Raw genomic sequence first — 20,031 nt, 5'->3', positions numbered from 1 at the left:
GAAATACATCATGGTCAGTTAGTTTTGTAAGCAAGAAATATATATATTTCTGAGCAGAAGTAAAAAATTATATGCACTTTTGCCATAAAATATCTTTATTATTGTCACACTGCCTTCTGCACATGTGTGCTTATAGCTGGTACTATTGTGGTACTATTGTTTGAACCTGATTGCACCATTTTTATTTCTGGTTTTACAGTGTAAGCATGGCTGCTCCACTATCAATGTGTACCAATGAAGAACAAAGAGCAGTGACCTGATTTCTCTGGTTGGAAGGTGTGTCAGGTGCTGAAATTCATTTCCAGTCTTCTTCAAAAACATGTTAGGTTATGGGAAAATATTGCCCTGCTTTAAATCAGACAAGGGCACTTGCCATACAAAATCTGTCTTGATAAACTCCTTCAAACCCATTGAAGTATAGAAAACTAGACATTAAAATGCTTGCCTGTCTGTCTATAACCATTGTTTTTCATAAATATTGTATCTCTTTGAGTTACTTATTGTTTAAACAGTTATTTTTTCTACACTATCTATCAAAACTTGTCATATTATTCCAACGGCACAGTCGATTTAGTTGACCCCAGTTTTGTTCACTGTTGCAAATTTAAACTAATTTGAGAGGATAAAGGCAAATTTGACCTTAAAGGGTTTTGTGGTAAGAAAGTATATACATGAGCACACACACACACAACACTTGTCTCCTTCAAGTTCATAACCAAAGATGCAAAGACAACTGGAAACAGATTTCTTTCTCCTTACCAGTTTGCTTAATATTAGTACTGTGACTAGTCATTATATAAAATTTACTTAGTGACTTTACTCTGGCAAGGAGTGGGAAATACATGTCAGCCAGGCCAACTGAAGCATGCAGAGTTATGTGCCTTAACCAAGATCCACAATACTAGTATTGCAGTTAAACATATCAAATTTACCACGTACCTTTATTTAATGAAGTTGGTTGAATGGCAGACAGTATTACTAGTGAGGCATACTGAAGCAAAGTTAGGTGCTTTACCAAGGGGCATAATATTAGCATTGTGGCTAATTGTTATCAATATAATTAACCCAGTATATATATTCCTTTGAGGAGCATGAGTGGCAAACCCAATTCTCCACCTAGTTCAAAACCACCACTTGGCTTTTCAGTACCTTTAGTGGGGTCCACTCCATTGCAAGCATTTGAGCAAGGCTTCAAGTCAGGGATAATTCTTCCCTTTCTCACATCAGTCCTGGAGACCTTTAGAAGAGTCATTGTTAGTGAGAGGGTGTGGGGTACCTTTTCTCCTCTTATTAAACCTTAAAGAAAAGAACAACTTACTGTATTTTCCAGCATACATGTCAACGTAGTATACAGTGGAAACATTCAAGCTTCATCACTGTCTTTCGAAATCCTGCTGCCCTTCACATAAAACTCTTAGTTCTTCAAAGTTAACTTGATGTATAAATTGACCTGCCATTTTTGATTGTTAATTTTAGCCTGAAATATTTGACTTGTATACCAGAAAATATAATACACGCGTGGTGTGTGAGCACACAACACGCATACATATGTATGCAGATGTACCTTGTTTTTTGCTATACAAGTCAACATAGTATGTTGTGTACACATGTGGTGTGAACATTCAAACATTGTCACTGTTTTTCCAAATCCTGCAGCATTTCACATGGAATGTTTGCTCCACCAAAGTCGTCTTGGTGTAAAGTTGGTCTACCCCTTTTGGCTGTAAATTATGGTCAGAAAACTTTTGACTTGTACGTAGGAAAATACAGTAAGTGTGGCACCTGTTGTCAGTCAGACAGTAAGGAGAATTAAATGTTAAAAAACTACTGTTGTTGCATCTAATGGATATATATATTCAACTTACCATTTTTCATGTATCTTTCAATTGCACAATATGGTTTTGTCATGTGTGAATATTGAGAACAGTTTACTGCAAACTTTGAATTTATTCCCAATCGGTATTCCATTATATCGGATTCACATTTTGAAAATGGTTTGGTTCCTTCACAACTGTAGCAGGACAGACCATTGCTGGTTGAAACTGAAAGTAAAATTGAGAGGTGCAAAAATAATAATAATAATATGCCCTGATGTAGTATTAGGTACTGGCTCTCATGTCTTCTGATCTTAACTGATAAGAAGTGTTATTCTGTTCATGTTTTGGCTTGGTGTAAAAGATGGGTTATGGCAAATATTCTGCTCAATACCACAGATTTCCTTGTCAGGCGCTTGACTTTAATCAGTTGAGCATGTCCCTTAGTGGTTGACAATATGTGCACTTCTGATTATGAGCAGGGATTGTGGGAGAACATCATAGCCAGAGGGATTCCTTGGGGTTTGAATAATTCACTCTTGAAAACATGTGTGCTTTATTCATCATCCTTAAACAACCCTTATTCAGGGACCTTTTGAGAAGGATGGGCTAATCAACCTGGAGAAAATTCTAAGTGGGTCACACCTGCAAGGTTGTGCACTGTTTATCTTGATATAAGATCACAATGTTACACATATACAGAAGTGATGCATGTGCCTGATGTACCCTTATCAGATGGGTGTACTGGGCTTTTTCTATTTGTACCCCAGTGTTACTTTGATAGCATGTACTGCTCACTCAGTAATAATAATAATAATAATAATAAGAGCATCACAACAAACCACAGCACATACCCAAGGCATGCAGAGCTGCACTCGGTAATGCAGTGAAATCATGTTATAAAAATAAGACTACTGAATAATAATAGTAATAATAATAATAATAATAATAATAATAAACCTTTCTACTGAAATTTTGAGAGAGGGGGCCAGTCGATTAAATTGTCCTCAGTACACAACTTGTACTTAATTTATCAACTCTGAACTGATGAAAGGCAAAACTCGACATTGGTAGAATTTGAACTGAGAATGTAAAGACAGATGAAATACCAGTAAGCATTTTGCTTGGCGTGCTAGTGATTCTGCCAGCTCGCCACCTTAATAATAATAATGATAATAAAAATAAAAATAAAATAATAATAATAATAATAATAATAATAATAATAATAATAGAATCATAAAAAAATGATAATAAATTACGGGCACGGGCGTGGTTGTGTGGTAAGAAGTTTGCTTGCCAAGCACATGGTTTAGTTTCAGTCTCACCGTGTGCCATCTTCGGTAAGTGTTTGTAAACTTAAAGTCTTGTGAGTGGACATGGTTGATGGAAACTAGAAGAACCCTGTCATACACACACACCCTGTGTGTGTGTACATGTGCTTGAGTGTATGTTACTGCATCTTTGCTTTGACACCACATAATAGTTGTCAATGAGTGTCACTCTCATACAGACACTGTTATCCATTTCCAGTCTTCCCTGGAAAACACATCTGGTCATGGGGAAAATATCACCTTACTTGGAAACAGGCTCAGAAAGAATAAGTCCTGGGATCAATTTGTTTGACTAAAGGTGGTGCTCCAGCATGGCCACAGTCAAATGACTGAAACAAGTAAAAGAATAAAAGAATATATATATATATGTATATATACACACACACACACACACACACACACACACACATATATATATATATATATGTATGTATCATCATCATCATTGTTTAATGTCCGTTTTCCATGCTAGCATTGGTTGGACGGTACTCTTTACTCTTTTACTTGTTTCAGTCATTTGACTGCGGCTATGCTGGAGCACCACTTTCAGTCGAGCAAATCGACTCCGGGACTTATTCTTTGTAAGCCCAGTACTTATTCTATCGGTCTCTTTTGCTGAACCAGCATCGGTTGTCAAGCAATGCTAGGGGGACAAACACAGACACACAAACACACACACATACATATATATACATATATACGACAGGCTTCTTTCAGTTTCCGTCTACCAAATCCACTCACAAGGCATTGGTCGGCCCGGGGCTATAGCAGAAGACACTTGCCCAAGATGCCACGCAGTGGGACTGAACCCGGAACCATGTGGTTGGCTAGCAAGCTACTTACCACACAGCCACGGAAGTAAATATAAAAAAAACTTTCAGGGCCACTTGTGGTTTATTGAGATGGAAGGTTGTGGATTTTTTTGTATTGAAGTATGATTACCTGAATAAAGTTCTTTTTATATTTCTCAGTAGGCAACCAGGGTTGCTGGGTGTGCAAATAACAAAACAAGAGTTACAGAATGGAGTAGATAAGATCCAGGCTACATATGTTTCATGGCAAATGGAACCACAAAAGGAGTAAATATCTAAGCAAGGTGTATATCGTAGACTACTGTTCAGGCCAAGGATACCTTCATTAAATGAAAGTGTATGTATGTATATATATATATATATATATTTAAATTATTATTATTATTAGATAAAGGTGGGTTTTTTTCTAATTTTTAATATATATATATATATATATATATATATATATATATATATATAGTTAATTGTGTCAAGGACCTATAATCCTTTGAGAGATGCTAGCATCCTAGTTCTCTGGTTAATATCAGTATTCAGTGAAAACCCAGATATATTAGTTTTGCATTGATATATGTAGGTATTTAAAATACTTATGAATGAGAAATGGAGAAACTGACATGCAGTCATTAGTTTATTCACAAGTACTCAAATTCATATAATGAAATTCCAGTCCTACAGCTGTTTCCATACTTAATTAGTTCATTCCAGAAATTCAATTAAATTAATTTAATTTAAATTTTCATATTGAAACTGGTTAATTGGGTATTTCATCAGGGAAGAATGATCCACAACAGACTCGGATGTGTGCATTTTAGAATATGAGTGTTGTTTAAAGAAAATGTTATTTTCTTCTACGCTTGCTGATATTGTTTTTGTGTCTCCTTTTGTCTCAAAGCCGTAGGGCGCCTGTGTCATCCATGTTTTTAACCGTTACTGTCTCCAAAAATGTTTTTTTTGTTTCATGTTCGTCTCTGTTGCGTTGCATTCTTTCCTTCTGTGGCTGGCTGATTCAGAGCGGATCTCAGAATTAAACAGCCGAAATCTGCGATGAGGAATCAGTTTCTGACTGAAGAACGAAGGCTTTGAATGACCCGTTTGTCTTTTATGTTCATCCCTTCGTGTATTTCACGTTATTTATTTATGTAAAGGTTTATTATATATTTCGCAGCGTACATGCATAATAACTTCTTTATGTTTATCATATCACCACCCCTGCACGATGTCTTTAAACTTTTTTCTTTCCTTCGCCATTGCTTCGTTGCCAAATTGTTTTGGCGCTTTTTTCTCCCAGCCTCTCTGATTCCTTCTCTCCCTCTCTCTCTTGATCACTGCTTCTTCTCTGATTCCTTCTCTCCCTCTCTCTCTTGGTCACTGCTTCTGTCCTCGCCTTCCACCCTCCTTGGTCCCCTCTCTCTCTTACCCTCTTGAGACTTGCTGCCTCAGCCATTCTGTTGCCATCGGCCGCTTGTTCAACATGTGTCTCATCACCGAAAAGGTAATTATTTTTCCACGCTTGCTGATATTGTTTTTGTGTCTCCTTTTGTCTCAAAGCCGTAGGGCGCCTGTGTCATCCATGTTTTTAACCGTTACTGTCTCCAAAAAAGTTTTTTTTGTTTCATGTTCGTCTCTGTTGCGTTGCATTCTTTCCTTCTGTGGCTGGCTGATTCAGAGCGGATCTCAGAATTAAACAGCCGAAATCTGCGATGAGGAATCAGTTTCTGACTGAAGAACGAAGGCTTTGAATGACCCGTTTGTCTTTTATGTCTGTCCCTTCATGTATTTCACGTTATTTATTTATGTAAAGGTTTATTATATATATATATATATATATATATATATATATATATATAATAAATATAAGAGAGTTACTGCTAAGTGGTTAACTCTAGTGCTAAAAATAGCACCTTTTTCTGGTATAGCCACCAAAGTTGTTTCCAATAAGAAATAACATTACATTCAACGTAAGGAAAGTGAAATACAACGAAAAAATAGATTAATGCCGAACAATTGTTTCGTTATTAATATAATATGCAATTTTACTCACATATTTATCTATAAATCATCAGCGGCAGTTTGTTTTCGATACAATTTATTAGACCCTCACGAGCGTCAAATACCCATGCGGTTTAATCGATTGCATACATAGTTGTGATTCAGATTCCCCGCCAAAAGCATGGTAAGACTTAGTGGAAACGAATACTGCATATAATATTTACTGCAGCATCATTAAATTTATAAATTCATAAATGAGGGTGAAAAATTAGATATTAATTTAATAATACCATCATTTTTTTCACCCTCATTTATGAATTTATATATATATATATATATATACCCCACAACATAGACTGGTAGTTAGTGACTTTAGGATCAGGACTAGGAGGACAACCAGAAGACGACCAATATGGAGAAGAAGGATCTGGAAGCTTAAAGATCCTGCAAATGGACAGAGATTTAGAGACATATTACTTGAAGCCTCTGACGAAGTAGAAGGGGATAGAGCATCACAGGGGGTAGAAGACAGCTGGACGTTTCTAAGGGACAACCTGCTGAGAGCCACTGACCAGATCTGTGGCTGGTGCAAAGTCCCCTCTCGACCTAGAATAACGTGGTGGTGGAACAATATTGTAGACAGGGCTATTAGAGAAAAGAGACAGGCTTGGAAGGTCTGGAAAAATGGGGGTAGCAGGGAATTGTATCAGACTGCCAAAAGAGAAGCTAGGAGACAGGTTTATTTAGCCAGAGGGGAAGCAGATAAGAAAAAATTTGCCAATGTTCTGCGCCGTGAGGACCAAAGACTGGAGGTGTTTCGCATTGCAAGATAGTGTGTGAGAGAGAATAGTGATGTGGTAGGAGAGAAGTGTGTTCGCATGGAAGATGGTTCACTTGCACTAAATGAGGATGCAAAGAGAGAGGTTTGGAGATGCCAGTATGAAAGGTTGCTGAATAAAGAAAATGAATGGGATAAAGAGAGTCTGCCGAATGTTGACCCAACAGAGGGACCAGCTATCCGAGTTGATAGTTCCGTGGTAGCTAAGGCAATTAGAAGCATGAAGACAGGAAAAGCCCCAGGCCCATCAGGAATCACTGCAGAGATGCTCAAAATGTCTGGTAGTGTCGGCTATAGCCTAGTCACCCGTATAGTTAATCAGGTGATACACAAAGGAGTCATACCCAATGACTGGTGTAGCAGCATAATAGTCAACTGCTACAAAGGTAAAGGTGATGCCCTAGATACAAATAACTACAGAGGTATCAAGCTGTTGGATCAGGTGATGAAGGTTACGGAGAGGGTCATAGCCCAACTAATTAGAGAGAGAGTTAGTTTAGATGAGATGCAGTTTGGGCTTGTGTCAGGGAAAAGTACTACTGATGCTATATTCCTAGTAAGGCAGCTGCAGGAGAAATATCTAGCCAAAGATAAGCCCCTGTACCTGGCTTTTGTTGACATGGAGAAAGCCTTCGACAGGGTCCCCCGATCCCTTATCTGGTGGGCAATGAGGAAACTAGGGATAGATGAATGGTTAGTGAGAGCTGTGCGGGCCATGTATAGGGACGCTGCTAGTAGGGTGAGGGTTGGAAACGAGTACAGTGAAGAATTCTGGGTAGAGGTAAGGGTCCACCAAGGCTCAGTACTCAGCCCCCTCCTATTTATCATAGTCCTCCAGGCAATAATGGAGGAATTCAAGACAGGATGCCCTTGGGAGCTCCTCTATGCTGATGACCTTGCTCTAATTGCTGAGTCGCTATCAGAACTGGAGGAGAAGTTTCAGGTGTGGAAACAAGGATTAGAATCGAAGGGCCTCAGAGTCAATCTAGCTAAAACCAAAGTCGTAATCAGTAGGAAGGTAGACAAATCACAAATGCCTTCAGGTAGATGGCCCTGCTCGATCTGTAGAAAAGGTGTAGGTAGAAACTCTATAAGGTGCACCAAGTGTAAGCTATGGACACATAAGAGGTGCAGCAATATCAAAGGAAGGCTAACTAGGAAGATGGTTTTTGTATGTGGCAGATGCTCAGGAACAATAAACACTGAAAATGCTCTGAGACCAACTTCCGTCACTTTCCAGGGAGAAAAACTAGAAATAGTTGATAGTTTCCGTTACCTAGGTGACCAAGTCAGCAGCGGGGGGGGTGTGCTGAAAGTGTAACTGTAGAGTAAGAATAGCTTGGGCAAAGTTCAGAGAGCTCTTACCTCTGCTGGTGACAAAAGGCCTCTCGCACAGAGTGAAAGGCAGACTGTATGATGCGTGTGTACGAACAGCCATGCTACATGGCAGTGAAACATGGGCCGTGACTGCTGAGGATATGCGTAAGCTCGCAAGAAATGAAGCCAGTATGCTCCGATGGATGTGTAATGTCAGTGTTCATAATCGACAGAGTGTAAGTACCTTGAGAGAAAAGCTGGACCTAAGAAGCATCAGTTGTGGTGTGCAAGCGAGACGTTTGCGCTGGTATGGTCATGTGGCGAGAATGGATGAAGAAAGTTGTGTGAAAAAGTGCCACACCCTAGCGGTTGAGGGAACCTGTGGAAGAGGCAGACCCAGGAAAACCTGGGACGAGGTGGTGAAGCATGACCTTCGAACTTTAGGTCTCACTGAGGAAATGACTAGAGACCGAGTCCTCTGGAAGTGTGCTGTGCGCGAGAAGACCCGGCAGGACAAGTGAGTCCATAACCCGTGGCCTTCTACTTGGGACGGAGCCAGCCTACGTATGCATACCTTCCCTTCTTGGGGGACAAAACTCTACTTGTGAAGACCTGTTGAGGCAAGTGAGGATCAGAATGGAAATCGATCAATGGAAATTGCAGATGTGTTACCAGTGCCGGTGGCATGTCGAAACTCTACTTGTGAAGACCCGTTGAGGCAAGTGAAGATCAGAATGGAAATCGATCAATGGAAATTGCAGATGTGTTACCAGTGCCGGTGGCATGTAAGAGAACCTTCCGTTTCGCGACCGTTGCCAGCACCGCCCCGTTTCGTGTCCGTTGCCAGCCTCGCCTGGCCCTCGTGCCGGTGGCACATAAAAAGCACCATCCGTTCGTGGCCGTTTGCCAGCTCTGTCTGGCACCTGTGCGGGTGGCACGTAAAAAGCACCCACTACACTCACGGAGTGGTTGGCGTTAGGAAGGGCATCCAGCCGTAGAAACACTGCCAGATTTGACTGGGCCTGATGAAGCCTTCTGGCTTCACAGACCCCAGTAGAACCGTCCAACCCATGCTAGCATGGAAAACGGACGCTAAACGATGATGATGATGATGATATATATATATAATACATTTGATATATTTGTGCGCAGTCATATATAATACATGGTAGATTTTATTGGTGGTGGCGGAGTAGTTAGAGCAAAATATATGTTCGAGAGAAAGAGAGAAATTAAAATGAGAGAGAATGTGAGGGAGAAAGAGAGAAATTAAAATGAGAGAGAATGTGAGGGAGAAAGAGAGAAATTAAAATGAGAGAGAATGTGAGGGAGAAAGTGATAATAATTATCAAGTAGTTATGCATGCATTTGTTAAAAATACTGAAGACAACAAAAATGTATGACAACAAAACTGCCAGTTAATTACCATACAATAGTGTAATGTCATGAATATTTGTGAGCAAGTCTATGGTCAATATAAACTTTGTAAACAAAAGCAAAATCTAAACATTACCAGATGCTTTCTACAGACTGATAATTTATTTTAAGATAAATTATCTGTCTATAAATAGTATAATTTATCTCAAGGTAAATTATCATACACACACATATATCAATGAATCACTGTATTAATCAGACTATGGGCTGTGGGGTTACACTGCTGGTGACAAAGTGCTTCCTCACATGGTTTTAGTTTTCAAATGATGCCACCCTACTGGCTAAGTGGGCAGGCAGGCCAGCATTTCCCTTAATGGAACGACAGACCATTGTAGGGTTACCCAGCTACAGCCTTGCAAACTGGAGCATTGTGAAATGAAGTGTTTTACTCAAGAACACAACACACTGCCAGTGTAGGAATTGAACTCACAATCTTGCAATCATGAGTGCAACACCCTAACAAATAAGTCTCACACATATGCACACACACACACACACACATTGATGTATGCTGTAAGCAAATTACTTATCTGCAACTTAGCAACCAAATCAAAAGTTTGGCTTTCAATAATGAACGGTCTTGTTTGCAGTGAGTTGGTACACATATTTTTGTTATCTGTCAAGCTGAAAGGTTAATGTCCAAATATGTTATCTAGTTCCCCCAGATTGAGAAGAATGACAGTTTGGTGACAATCTCCGGCTTGTGAGCCAATGAGAGGCAGAGAAACCTATAGTTGATTGTTTAATGTTCTAAAAATAACAAATCTCTCGCAAAATTACATTCTACCATTTTAAACAAGAACACATTGGATAATGTAGTTCTAAATATAAGTCTGAAAATAAGATGGAATGGTCATGCTTGGAAGACTGCTTTTAATCATGGGGCTGCTCAACCTCGGAAGACCTGAAGGTAAAAACAGCAGTAGCAACAACAACAACGTCTCAGTGTTTGTATTTTGTTGTTGTGTCCTAGCCCTGGGTTCAGTCCTACTGCATGGCACCTTGAGCAACTGTCTTCTAATATAGCTTCAGGCTGACCAAAGCATTGTAAGTGGATTTGGTTGATGGAAACTGAAAGAAGCCTCTCCCATATAGAAATATCATATATATATATATATATATATATATATATATATATCATCATCATTGTTCGACCGTGGTCGAGACAATGGAATTTATTATGTTACGCCAGACTTCACGGTCCATCATAGCATTACGGAGGTCCTGTTGCTGGATGCCTGTATCCCTGGAGATTACATCAGGGTAGGAGAGTGTGCACCCTCTGGTATTGCGAGTAGATGGCTTCCAGAGGAGAAGAGTAGAAATTACTTCTTTTTCAGCTCTACAACAATGTCCAGCAAACTGGACTCTCCTACCTTTCACAAGAGATATATATATAGACTAGCAGTATCGCCCGGCGTTGCTCAGGTTTGTAAGGGAAATAACTATAAAGCATTTTTAGAGAGTTATAGCCAAAAAATAGCCAAAAAATGGAAAAAAAATGATGGTAAATTTTTTTTTTAGAGTAATAAAAGGTTGAGTTGCGTCCCCTAGACAGTCTGTGGTTTGTTTTTTTTTATTCTCGACCCCATGTCGAATTTATCGATTTTTTTCAGAACTGGGGGAACTTTTCAAAATTTTCGCTGCGTTAGTTTTGAATTATGACATTGGGCTATGTGTGTGTCAAGTTTCATCAGAATCGGTTGAAAGCCGTGGTCAGGGTGAGGGTACGAGAAAACAGACACACAGAAACACGCACAGACAAACTGCCGTTTATATAGAGAGAGATATACGTTTATATATATATATATATACGTATATCTATATATATATACGTATATCTATATATATATATATATATATATATATATATATATATATATATATATACACGTATATGTATATACGTATATATATATATATATATATATCATCATTATTTAACATCTGTTTTCCATACTGGCATGGGTTGGACAATTTGACAGGTGGTGACCAGCTGAAGGGCTGTTCAGGCTCCATGTGTTTTGGAATGGTTTTTATGGCTGGATGCCTTTCCAAACGCCAACCACCCTATGTGTGTGTTCACTACCACAGCTTGACAACCAGTGTTGGTGTGTTAATATCTCTGTAACTTAGAAGTTTTGCAAAAAAGACTGATAGAATAAGTACAAGGCTTAAAAGGAAAAAAAAAATGAGTACTGGGGTTGATTCATTTGGTTAAAAAATCTTGAAGGTGGTGCCCCAGCATGGCCACAGTCTAATGACTGAAAGAAGCAAAAGATAAAAGATACACAGGTGTATCTGTGTGGTAAGAAGCTTGCTTCCCAACCACATGGTTCTGGGTTTTGTCCCACTGTGTGGCACCTTGGGCAAGTGTCTTCTACTACAGCCTTGGGCTGATAAAAACATTGTGAGTGAATTTGGTAGACGGAAACTGAAAGAAGCCTTTGTTCGTGTGACTGTGTTTGTACCCACCCTCAGTGCTTGAAAACTGATGTTGGTGTGTTTGCATCCTCATAACTTAGCAATTTGGCAAAAAGAGTCCAATAGAAAAATTTCTTGGTTTACAAAGAATAAGTCCTGGGGTCAATTTCTTCAATTAGAGTGATGCTCTAGCATGGTGCAGTCAAATGACTGAAACAAATAAAAGAGTAAAAGGACACACACACACACACACACGCTCACATCCACTCACGCATTTATATATTTGTATATATGCAGGTATGTATTTATGTATGAATGCATGTATATAAGTTTTATTGTACGTCAGCAAACAGTAAATATTGAAGAGAGAGAGAAAGAAAGGAAACAAACCAGTGGCATTTCCTTTGTCACTCCCAGTCCTTAGAAATGCAGTGAACCAGTAATTTGTACCAATAGAAACCAGCAAGCAATGAGGCTTTTGTCAATAAACTGAAGATTAAGCGAAAGGCTTTTATGTAAGTGTATGAAGTTATACATGTATGTATGCATATATATATATATACATATATATATATATATATATATATATATATACACACATACATACATACATACATATATATACATACATACATACATACATATATATACATACATACATATACATACATACATATATATATATATATATATATATATATATATATATATATATATATACTTATAAATACACACACACACACCACACACACATATATATATATATATATATATATATATATATATAATATAATTCGAGACAAACCACTATTTTAAAACCAAACAAGGAAAGACTTAATCAATACATAAAATTTTAATATAAATTAAATAAACCGCCACTACAAATGTTTCATGTCTGCTCCGACAATCTTCAGGTGGATTTTCGATCTTCTAATCAGTATCAAATTTTTCCCTGTAATTTTGGATTCATTCCTAATATTTATTATTATTATTATATATATATATATATAGGTTCAGGCATGGATGTGTGGGTAAGAATCTCACTTTGCAACTATGTGGTTTCAGGCTCAGTCTCACATCATCTTCTACTATAGTTCTAGGAAGCTGACCAATGCCTTGTGGGTGAAGTTGGTAGCCAGAAACTGCATGAAATCATTACATGTGGATTAATGACTATTCATTCACAATCTAAATGTTATTGACTCCCATTTATCTTTTCCACACCTCTCCCCCTATCTTTCACCTGCACTCTTCCTCACTCTTCATCTTCTCTCTCTCTTAACTGTATTTATTTATTTATCCATTTATTTAGTTATTTAATATATATATATATATATATTAATATTTTACTTACCAATATTCATTCCATTCTAAGTTATTAGGCTGCTTTAATTTTTAATTTTTTAATTCATATTTTATATTTCTATATTTTACATGTATTATATATCTTATATTTTATTTACCTCTACTTTGGCTGTCCACATAATTATTTTCTTTCTTTATGTCTTTCTCTCATTCTTTTCTTTTCCTTTTCTCCCCTCATTATCTCTCTCTCTCACTCTCCCCATTTCACTTGTATCTAATATATTTCCTTCTTATTCAGTTGTTTTTTTTCCCCTTTCCTTCCCAAAATACTTACAAAGTGCCTTGTTTTCTAACCCAAATTAGGACATAATCATCTGTAACTTACTGCAATTATGTGTTCCATGATGATCTATTGTGGCTGAGTATCTAAAAGCATTTGGAACACTTATTGCTGGGTTCCAAGCAACCACAGTGGTGAAATGTACATAGGAACTATAACATAAACTTTGCGTTTATCCTTATTTCTTCTGTATATACATCAATGCCATCATCATCATCATCCAATGTCTGCTTTCCATGCTAGTTGGATGATTTGACAGGAGCTGGTAATCCAGAGCACTGCGTGAGCTTCACTCTATTTCAGCATGGTTTTTACAGCTGGATGCCCTTCCTAATGCCATCTGGGTGGTTTTTACATGGTATCATCATTGACAAGTTTACCAAGTAATTTGTAAGACTAAGATCCCTTGAGGGGTGAAGGTGATATTGAAGGAGGTGGCTTTGTGCCATGTGGTGAGAGGTTAGTGTGTGACAGAGGGACAGAAACAGGTGTCTTGGTGTAGAGGAGATATATGGTTATCCCCAGTCAGAGATAGGGGAGAGAGGAAGAGAGAGAGCTGGGAAGTGAGAGAGGGGGAGAGACAGAGGAATGGTGGTGATGTGGCAGGGCTTACTCTCAAGGTATGTGAATGTGAATATAAATGGGATAGTAGAGGATTGCCTAGGGTGCCTGTGGATGCCAAGCATGGTGGGGTGAGCGAGGATAATGCAGTGACTGGTGAGACCTGGAGATATAAGGAAAGGTGGATGACAGGATAGCAATGATACAGTTGACATAGCAAGGAGGACAGGAGTGGGGACGAGGAGATAAGCATAGTGCATGAAGAGGAGGAGATTTGAGGAAGTGGAGAAGAGGAAACATAGTTTGGTTTATTGGGGTAGGATGTGTGAAAAATGTAATGTCACATGTGGGTGGAACACAATGCACTTCTAGAATTCAGTTTTGCTGAGGTGGGTGGGTCTTCTCAAGAATCTCATATTGCTAGACATCTCAGTCCATTGTTATCTCCTTTGTGATGCCCAACATCTAGAGATTGGTCCTTATAACTTCATCCTATGTCCTCCTGGCTCTCCCTCTTCCACAGGCACCATCTGCTTTCAGTGATCAATACTTCTTTATACAGCTATCTTCATTCATATGCATCACATGTCCAAACCAATGTGGTCTTCTCTCTTGCTAGCTGCATCTGATTCCTCTTATGCCCATCTTTTCTCTCTGTACATTTGCACTTTGTCATACATGCACACTGATATTGCATATTCATCAAAGTATACTAGTTTTATTCTTCTCGAGTCTAAAATGCCTTACACATTCAAGGCACTATCATGGAGTAAATCTGTTTGTACACAAGCAGCATACAATGTTCCTTTCACCCTGAGAGAAAGAGAGAGAGAGAGTTAGAGAGAGTTAGAGAGAGAGAGAGAGAGAGAGAGAGAGAGAGAGAGAGAGAGAGAGTACTTTTGTTGCCAACAGAGGCAATGGCTCTCTGGACTTCCTCCACCCTATTCTTATTCAACCAACAATACTTTCAGAATATCTTCCACCATTGCTAATTTGGTCACCTAAAATATTTCATTAAGCAAAAATGATAATGAAAAGAATGCAATCCATGATTTTCTATTGGTTTCATTGGCTTCCACAGCACAAAATTACTATCAGCCAATTTTGACTCAATATATCCTATAGAAGTTTGACAAGAAATCGAGTTTGAGAGATTTTCGGGGTTGCATTGTTTGACCCTTTTGATATTCGTCTGATAATCTTGTTCCTAGGATAGAAACTTTCTGTCTTCAAGTGATCTAAATTAAAACATTTTCCTGTTAATTCATGTCCCAAACACCAGCTTAATAACGACAAGTTTATCTTTGTAAATTCTTCATTATTTTCAAAATTGTTAGAAACAAAAGCAATGTATTTCTGCTGAAATATAGTAGCCAAAGGGTTAAACTGTACCTTTACCAATTACATTAATAAGTAGCAAACTTTGTGTTATACAAAATATTGATGCACGACAATACTTTTGCTTTTGTGAAAGCGGCTTATAAAACATGCCAAATATTCTTGTCATTAGTTAACTATGATGGTGTGAATAGACTATTGAGTAATGTATAAAGGCAGCAAGTAGTGCAGAACAAGGAGTACATGTAGATTTTAATCAAAACTCTGTACTTCACAACCTAACGAAGCTCAACAAGGTCAAATACAGAATCATAGTAATTTAGGTGAAGCTTCATTATATTAATCACAATAACTTAAGATGTCTAGAAAGACGAAAACGAAAACGGGAAAAACAATTAGGTACAGCAGAAAAACGAAGTACAGGACATGCTGCACAAGGAAGAATCCCCTTCATCAGCTGTCGCTAGCAGACATAGCGTATTTCGAAGGCAAGACAGGACACGTCTGGTCATGCTAGGCCTTCCTACGAGAGAATTAAAATAAAATAACCTCGTAGAGGGGTAAAACGAGCAAGAAAAAAAAAAAAATATATGTATTTATTATGTATGTATGTATATGTATTTATGTATTATGAATGTATATATGTACATGTGTACATAAATATATGTTTATGATGTATGCAAGCATGTATGCATACATATATGCATGTATGCTTTTGTATGTATGTATCATTTGAAAATTTATACCAACATTTGATATAAAACATTAGTGAGAAAAACAAAATATGATCTTTTACAACACGTTCCATGTCTTATGTTCAACATCCCCAAACTATTCTCACAATAGCAATGAGCAACTGACTCACAATTACAATGAGCAACTGACTGGTTCTTGGAAACCCAGAACCAAAGGTATCATATTTCATAACTGGAAGAGTATATAATACCTGTATAATATCTAAATAAATAAGTAAATCTTTGAGTTGAAATACCTTTCTTTGTGAGGTTAATATTGTATATATTGTAAAAATATATATAATGTTTATTTATTGGCCATTATGTCCAGGAGACAATATTTCTCTTGCTTCAAGAATTGACACCAAAATCTTATGACTGTACACCCAAGCCTGTTTCTGCTATAAGGTGCAGTGGACACTTAGTTGAGTGCTTGAATAACATCTGATAGCTTCAATGGAGTCTCAAATATGAAGTACATTTTATTTGGGAAAAGAATTAAAATTTTGCAATATACAGGGAAGGCATTACCAGTGAAAAAGTCATTGCTGGTGTATGTCCAAGCGACAATTAGATTTACTAGTAAGCACATAAATGTGAAACAAGGGAGCAAAAAATAATACTAGACTACTGGAGGTAGAGTAATATGCTTTATTATTAAAGCTGCAAAAGCATCACAAAAATATCACGAAAAACTGTAACTCAGATTTTCATGTTCCTGTTTGCTGGGCCATTGTGGTCAAGAATGAATGTGAGACTGAATAGCAGTTTTTTGTGATATCTTTGTGATGTTTTTTGCAGCTTTAATAATACTCTCTATAACTTTAAATACTTTCCTTCAAAAACTCATACATCAAAATCGACAGGAGCAACCGTCATCATCACCATTATTATTATTTATTATTATTATTATAAATCATATTCCACCAAGGTCAACTTTGCCTTTCATCCTTTTGGGGTCGATAAATTACATAGCAGTCAAATACTAGTCAAATACATGATTGACTTTTCCGATCCCCTTGGAATTGAAAGAATTATTATCATTATTATTACTATTATTATTATTATTATTATTATTATTATTATTATTATTATTATTATTATTAGTTTACAATGAAAATAAATTTTAAAAAGTGAAATGAAATTATATAGAAGAGAAATGTGGATCCATTGATTTAAGAGAGAGAGATATTTAAGAGAGTAATTGAGAAATTAACGAACATATGCATATATTACATTACTGAATTGTGAAGAGAAACAATAAAGTACACAGTTACCTGTTAGAAGAAAGGTAATGAGAACAGACCATGCAGGAACCATTGTTGCTGTAACTCATAAATGTTATGTTCCTCTCACCTTCGGATCACGTCTATTTCTTATCAACAGTCTTGACTGTTCATTTGAGTGTACTCACCCCCCTCTAAGCCTGCTGGTAACTTGAAATAGGTTTGAATATTGATAAGTAGTCTGTCGTCATTATCATCATCATGATTGGATAATAATTACAAAGCTGAAGATAAAGTTATAGAGTAAGAGTGATATATTATGTTTTATCAGTCTCTTTTTTTTTTGTTGCTTGTTTCAGTTATCTGACTGAGGCCAAGCTGGGGCACTGATTTGAAGGGTTTTTAGTTGATGAAATCTAACCCAGGACTTGATTTTTGTTTTATTGAACGTCTAGTACTTATTCTTTCAGTCTCTTTTGCCAAATTGCTAAGTTACAGTTTGATGTAAACAAGCCAACATTGGTTATCAAGTGTTGGTAAGGGGAAAAAACACAAAAACTCTTCCCCCCACCGCATATTCCCCCACCTCCACCTCCACACAGATATGCAGACATACACACGCAGACACATCCAACACACACACACACACACACACACACACACATACCACATACACATAAACACACCCCCACGCACACGCTATACTACATACACATGCATGCACACACACATACACCCACACACATATATCACATACACATACAAACACACCGATATACATGCACACACACTCATACATGATGATTTTACATATAGTTTCCATTGAACAAATTCACTCACAAGGTATTGATTGGCATTCGGCCATAGGAGAAGATACTTTCTCAATGTGCTCTACTGTGGGATTGAACCTGAAACCATGTGATTGCAAACCAAGCTTCTTAACCACACAGCCATGCTTGCACCTCTTTTGCTCTTTTTGCTCTTTTACTTGTTTCAGTCATTTGACTGTGGCCATGCTGGAGCACCGCCTTTAGTCGAGCTAATCGACCCCGGGACTTATTCTTTGTAAGCCCAGTACTTATTCTATCAGTCTCTTTTGCCGAACCGCTAAGTGACGGGGACGTAAACACACCAGCATCGGTTGCAAGCAATGCTAGGGGGACACACAAAAACACACACACATACATATATATATATAATATATACGACAGGCTTCTTTCAGTTTCCGTCTACCAAATCCACTCACAAGGCATTGGTCGGCCCGGGGCTTTAGCAGAAGACACTTGCCAAGATGCCCCGCAGTGGGACTGAACCCGGAACCATGTGGTTGGTTAGCAGCTACTTACCACACAGCCACTCCTGCACCTACACAAATATATATATATATATATTTTTTTTTTTTTTAATTTTTATTTTTATATTTAATGTAGGATAAAATTTTTTCAAAACAAAATTTTATCAATGGCCAGCATATTAAAAAATACCTTTAAAGGTATTGTGAAAAATTATAATGGTTATGGACAATATGTCTAATTTCGGCATATTTGGCATTAGAAATTTTTTCGTTTGCTCTTATTTATAAGTTGTATATATATATATATATATATATATATACATGTGTACATACATATGTACATACATATACACACACACACACATGCACGTATACATACATGTATATTATGTACATATATCTATATATCTTTATTTATCTAACTGTTGTACTCCTTATGTCAGACTAATACCTACCCTGGTACAGCAGTGTAATTAGTAAGATAAGTATGACCATGACAATCTATGGCCCTCTACTGCGTACTCTCTCTCTTTATACTGACCAATGTCACCTTATTTATATTGACTCATCATGTAGAAGGGGATGCACCATTATTACTATTATCCCCACAACATCTCCCTTTTAACTTTTTCTTTTTTTCTTAGGGAGTGTCATTTTTTTTCCTTTAATACCAATACTTTTTTTATATCACTCCATCTCCCATTTTTGAGTTTTTTTTTACTTTGTTACACATTTAATATTTTTTCCATTTGGCATCTACTGCCAGGAACTCCATACGTTTTCTCATTCTTTCACTTGTGCACCTGGGTTCTATCACCTGTAGTGGTATTGGTATTTAAAAAGCATCATATAACCACTCCACTGATTCTTCCATTCTCTTGGGTTCGCTCTCAACGAATCTTGTTTTCAGTTGATTCATGTGTCTCTTGTACATGCCTTTTCAAATTTATATTTAATACACATATGTTTTCATATCCACTCATCTCACATTTTTGAGTTTTTTTTTACTTTGTTACACATTAATATTTTTTTCCATTGGCATCTACTGCCAGGAACTCCATAAGTTTTCATTCTTTCACTTGTGCACCTGGGTTCTATCACCTGTAGTGGTATTGGTATTTAAAAAGCATCATATAACCACTCCACTGATTCTTCCATTCTCTTGGGTTCGCTCTCAACGAATCTTGTTTTCAGTTGATTCATGTGTCTCTTGTACATGCCTTTTCAAATTTATATGTGTGTGTGTGTGTATATATATATATATATATATA

The 20,031-nt window shown here is 37.3% G+C and overlaps 1 protein-coding gene across 4 annotated transcripts in view; it reads right to left on the bottom strand.

Annotated features, from left to right (window-relative positions):
• The window catches only part of LOC118760862, a 36,072-nt gene extending 18,280 nt beyond the window's left edge, over positions 1-17,792 (bottom strand). The window contains exons 1-2 of one of the 4 annotated variants that reach the window (XM_036513842.1): positions 17,518-17,792; positions 1,866-2,042 (exon numbers count right to left, since the gene is read on the bottom strand). In XM_036513842.1, the coding sequence (XP_036369735.1) occupies positions 1,866-2,042; positions 17,518-17,560 (220 nt within the window). In that variant the 5' untranslated portion in view covers positions 17,561-17,792. The remainder of the gene's footprint in view (positions 1-1,865; positions 2,043-17,517) is intronic. The other 3 variants (XM_036513841.1, XM_036513840.1, XM_036513839.1) reach the window with 3 other exon arrangements.
• Between the last annotated feature and the right edge of the window lie 2,239 nt (positions 17,793-20,031).

This window comes from Octopus sinensis, linkage group LG26 (assembly GCF_006345805.1).
Source record: "Octopus sinensis linkage group LG26, ASM634580v1, whole genome shotgun sequence".
NCBI classification, from domain to species: Eukaryota; Metazoa; Mollusca; class Cephalopoda; order Octopoda; family Octopodidae; genus Octopus; species Octopus sinensis.
The sequence above is the reverse complement of the archived record's forward strand: the minus strand, read 5'-3'. Positions and strand labels throughout refer to the sequence as shown.